This window comes from Corvus brachyrhynchos, unplaced genomic scaffold (assembly GCF_000691975.1).
Source record: "Corvus brachyrhynchos isolate BGI_N302 unplaced genomic scaffold, ASM69197v1 scaffold99, whole genome shotgun sequence".
Lineage (NCBI taxonomy): Eukaryota > Metazoa > Chordata > Aves > Passeriformes > Corvidae > Corvus > Corvus brachyrhynchos.
In genome coordinates, this window is record NW_008239778.1 from 2895014 (window position 1) to 2900280 (window position 5267).

A 5267-nucleotide genomic window follows, 5' to 3' on the forward strand; every position below is an offset into this window, starting at 1 on the left:
CGACTGCAAAGCAAGAGCAGGCTGCATTAGGAGGGCTGACTGCAGACTTACCTGAAGCTATTTTTCCTCAAGACAGCATATCACTGGTAATCTGGCACAGCTGCAGCTTTCAAATCATTAGGGAACTGTTTTTCTAAATACTTGAAGCTTTCATGCCAGCTGACACATGAATTCTGCTTTGTTTGCCATAGAGCATAAATACTACTCTGTTTTCTGAGAGCACTTACAGTCCCAAATCAAAGTGTGCCTGAACATTGCCACTGTTAATTCTCAATTTTAATTTAGAATTCAGAAGTTTCTGTTTGCATGGCAGCAAGAGGTTTACTTCCCATATATGTGACTACCTGCTTACTCTGTGGATCACACGAATAACCTACAGGGACTGGTCTCCTCACACTAAAGTTAGTTTTTGAGAAAATCCTTTCCCTCAGCTTATGATCTGGATATTCTGCCTTTAAATTTCATATGCTTTTCTATTTGTTTATGAACCCCCCCCATAAAACACAGCTACAATAAAAAATAAGTCACATTTAATGGGCATGACATTAATCTCAGAATGCTCGAGTGCTTTCTCAGGATCTTCAAAATCTGTCCCTCCCTGATGTTTCCAGTGCTATTTTGCTATAAAAAACCCTTTCTCTCAAATACTCTCAGACAGAAGGGCCACATCCAGAACTCAGCACTGGTGATAGTTACGTGACACACCCTCGTCCTTTCCCAAGTTACACAAGGGATTTGTAACTATGTGAGAGAAATAATGTCACACAAAAAATAAAGGACTGTATTTTTGGTTTTCCTCGTAGTTTCCAAACCTCACTTCCTCCTCCATGACATGCTGTGTAGGCAAGCACAGGAAATCAGGCCACTCTTCAGCAGCCAGCCTTCTTCTGGAAGGAAATTAAGATTCCCACTGCAACAAGGGCTGCAGATGGTAAGCTCCTCCATGACCAGGGTACAGGTTTAATTAGCTTTCTATTAAAAAGCCTCTGTGCACAAGGCACACATGAAAACAACTGTTCAGCAGAGATTAACTAATTGGGTTAAGGTAAGAAGCACCTGTCTAAACACACAGCTCCCAGACTGAACAGAAGATGAGTTGTCTTCCATCCTTCTGGCACTGTAGACCCATCTCCTGGTACAAACAAATTATGTTTGGCTGAAAGGATTTTAGTCACAGCAGCATCCACTTCTGCAGGCATAAGCCTGAGGATTAACTGGCCCAGAAGTCCCAAGGTTAAATGATAAGTTTCATTCAGGTGGCCAGCATTTGAGATTACAACATGAAACATCAGTGGAAGTATTTGCTCCAGGTTGATCAGAGACATTGTGGAGCCCTGTGGAGAGAGAAAAATCTCAGTGAGGCAGGGAAAGAAAACAAGATTTTTAGTCAAAGTCAGCACATGCAAAAGCTTCTGTTCTAAAGGTCTTTCAAATGGGACAAAAGGAATGAGAGACTATGTTCCTACTTTGGTTACTGGCCTGTTAGTGTGACCTGACATGTGAAGCTAAACTGAAGATTTAAACTCTGCTGAACAGTTAGGACACTACCTCACAGATAGAAAAATTCCCTTCCCTCTCCTCCACCCAGAAACAAGCCCTTACACTCCTTAGTAATGTCAATGTCTGATGACATTCTAATTCACAGTTCCTAACATGTAAGCAACAAGGGCCCATATCCCACATTTAATTCCTATGAATTTTATTCATGTTATTTGTGCACCTAGAAAACTACCCAGATGGAAGTAAAAAGAACTAACTGATTTGAAAGGTGGTAACATAGCTGCCAGCAATCCCAGAATCCTCTTCTGAGAGCATTCAGCAAAAACTTGTTCCTGGCTCTGTATTAAAACCTTCTCTGTTGGCTTTTGGGCCAAATCCTCTGAGAGGGAGTCACCTGCTTTTAAATAAAAACAAAAGAAGAAAATCCCCTAAGTGACATTAAAAATAAAAGAAATAAGTGATAGCTTAATTTTTATAATCCAAATCTAAAAATAAATAGAAATTATAAAAAGAAGTATTACAATTTGAAAATAAAGTCTTTATAAAATTTTAGGAAAGACAGAAGGCAAAGAAATTTATACCATCTAGTAAAAACATATAAAGGACAGTGCTACAGACAGATCCATTTAACTATCATAATTCTTACAATCCCAGTCTTTAACAGGATAACACAATTTCTGCTTCCAAGTGCATCAGAACACACAAATGTTGTGTTAGCCCAACAGGAATGACAATCTCTGTAGATGGATAAATATTTGTGGAAATCTACTCCGATTCCCAGACTCCTTTAAACCAACTGCAAGGCAGTTGTTCAAAGCAATGTCTGGCAGGTTTTCACAAAGCAGAGAGACATTTGAAAATACACAAAACTGGATTAGGAATAAAAAGGACAGCTGTTTGTTTGCAGATGAATGGGTATTTCTGTAACAGGGAAAATGAAAAATCATTTTTTACCTGTTGGAGGAACATTCCTATCCACAGACAAGTCTGACTCTTGTCTCACAACAGCTTTCTTTGCAGAGATAGCTTTGATTTCAATTTCTTGTTTTCCTACTTTATCTTCTGGAGGAGACTGGATTTCCTTGTGAGTATCTCCTTTCCCCTAAAAATAAAACAAAAGTACTAAAAGATTAAAACAAAATTTAATATCTGCAGGAACAAACATGGAAAGAAGTCAGTCATCTGCACTTGACAAACATTTTCCTTTGAGTATCAAAACATTTTACTGAAGAATGTATTGATGTATTCATGTCTTAAGCTTCCATACAATTAAATTATGGTTTTTTATTTTGCTCATATCTCTCTGCATAAAATTATTACACTACAATAGTTTTGAACACTGTATAAAAGTGTAGGAAAGTCATTCTCCTACTTAACAGTGCTAACAACCAGGGGAAATGACAGCTCTTTCACAAAAAATGAGACGTGCCCCTCTCCCCCAACACTTTCGTGAATCAGTTCGGAACAAGAAGTTTTTGATCAGCCAGATCTAATGAAAAAGACAACTGTCCCTTGCCCCTCAACTTTTACCTATAAATGAAATCATTACTATTCCTTATTTCAGTCCCCCATTCAGAATAGGCCGTTTGAACATCTGAAGATGCCTAATACCAGATCACATATCTGATATCAGTGGTTCTGGAAATAACAGGTACTTACACCACGATGCACCAAAGAGCCTGTGCTGGGTTTCTCATCTCTTCCCTTCCCTGCTTCATCACCAGGATGACTTTTTGGAGCACTGTCTGTTGGAGGACTGCCTGAAACAGTGTCATTCTCTGAGAAAGTCTCATCTTCTGGTAACATGCAGAGGAGAGCTAAGTTTTTCAGTCCTGGGAGCATGAAAGTTGTAAAAGTTATTTAGCTGCTGAGTGGTAAGACAGACAAAAAGCAGAACTGAAACACTTTAAAAGAGAACTGCAAACTTCTCACACACTTCTTTTGAACATTAACGCCATCAAAAACATGTTTTCCATCAGGCTCATATAATTATGTAGTTCCATTAAATATTAGTCATGGACAGGTGGTGACATCTTCCACCTCAAAGATGCCATTGGGGTAGAGGTCTTAATTTAAGAAAGCAGTAGAGTGTAAATTATGAATAGCAAATGAAATTTGTCTTATTTTTCAATCTTCTGACCTCTTGCACAATAGAACTCTATACTGTAAACAGATTAATTAATGAGTGTGCACAAGTATTTGGTAGTGGTGTTATTTCAGCTGTATTACAGCTGCTCACAAAAACTACCAGCAAACTTATTTTAATTTTGGTCTAGAATTTTTGATACATTCACTATAGGTCCCAATTATATCCCCCTATTTTCTGTACCAGATTTTTGTTCACAGAAACCTCCATTTCCAGACAAATGAACACCACTGCCAGAAATTTATACCACAAACACAGTTAAAAATCTCTTCGTAAGAGGTGCAGAACAAAAAGGTTTTCTACCAAGTTATTTGTTGTCCTTCAGCTGTCAGTGATACATTAGTAACAGAACATGAAGCTGTATTGACTGATCCCTTTACAACAGCTAAGATGGAAAAAAAAACAACCACAGACTTGCCAAGTTGTCTCCAATGTTTATGTAAGCATAAAATTAATTTTCTCAAGCACTCAATTTTCCATGTTCCAATGACCCTGAACAACACTTGTTCTACATTTGCTTTCTACATAAACAGTTATTCTCAGTGAAGTACACAGTAGCTTCCCCTTTCCTTTGGAAACTTTAAAGTGAGTAACCACAGACATTTCTGACACTGGTAGAAAGCATTGTTCAGAGCAGGAGGAGCTGACTCACCTTTTCCGTGCTGTGCTTTCATCAGGCAGTCCCCAATGAGCTGAATGCACTGATGCTGCAGAACTCTGGCATGACTGAGGACCTGGGGATCCAGTTTCTCTCCTTCTACTTCCTCCCCATTTGCCAGATCTGCGCTGTAGAGAGTCAAGGCAGCAAACAGCAGCCAGGAATAATTGTGGACATAGGGCTGGATGAGGCGCTGCCGGTCGCTGATTCGGATGGTCACCATGGGATACACTGTGATGCTGTGGGTGGGCAAGTGGCTGGAAGGAGAAGGGACAACATTTAGGAATGCAAGCTGGTGTTTTGCTAACCAACATAGCCAGTCAGTCTACACAAAACATCTTCAACAGGAAGCCACTTAAAACCCAACACTTTCCAGAGGTTCAAACTGTGCACCTGGTTTTTATGACCTCTGGTGTCAAGCACTGAAGTTGTTTTCCACAGCAGTGATCATCTCTTCTATCCTGTCATACAGGACTGGTAACTCCTTCTGCAGCTTTCCTAGCCACATCCAGAAAACAATTGCTACCAAGTGACTTCAGAGGTTGAGGCAGGTTTCCAGACTTTTTTGCTGAACTGGTCCTACCTTTGTTTCCCCAAAGGACACCAAGGAGATGTTCTGATGTCAGACACGGCTTTATAGGAAGCACCGTGAGAATGACTGATTGTATTTAGCTACTAAATATTGTCTTACTGCCACGTGGGGGAAAGCAAATCACATTTTTAATACCTGTCAGAGTATTTCTTTGCATGATAGCATCCATAGCAAAGGTCAAAGTCATCACACACATTGCAGTTCATTCTCCGACCTATGATGACTCCTTGGCAGTGATCACAGGCATATTCCATGTTCACCATTTCATGGTCATCCTCATGTCCTTCAGGTTTAACTCCACCTATAAAGAAAGATTTCCCTGTAAAATCTTTTTGGGAAAGAACCTTTCCTAATTTCAAATTCACATACAC

General features: G+C 39.5%; 1 protein-coding gene across 1 annotated transcript in view; it reads right to left on the bottom strand.

Moving 5' to 3' along the window:
• ZZEF1 (zinc finger ZZ-type and EF-hand domain containing 1) overlaps positions 1-5267 on the bottom strand; it is a 52393-nt gene that overhangs the window by 17922 nt on the left and 29204 nt on the right. Inside the window, exons 34-39 of the mRNA XM_017743038.1 lie at positions 5032-5197; positions 4299-4561; positions 3160-3332; positions 2455-2602; positions 1758-1897; positions 1059-1334 (exon numbers count right to left, since the gene is read on the bottom strand). Coding sequence (XP_017598527.1) covers positions 1059-1334; positions 1758-1897; positions 2455-2602; positions 3160-3332; positions 4299-4561; positions 5032-5197 — 1166 coding nt within the window. The remainder of the gene's footprint in view (positions 1-1058; positions 1335-1757; positions 1898-2454; positions 2603-3159; positions 3333-4298; positions 4562-5031; positions 5198-5267) is intronic.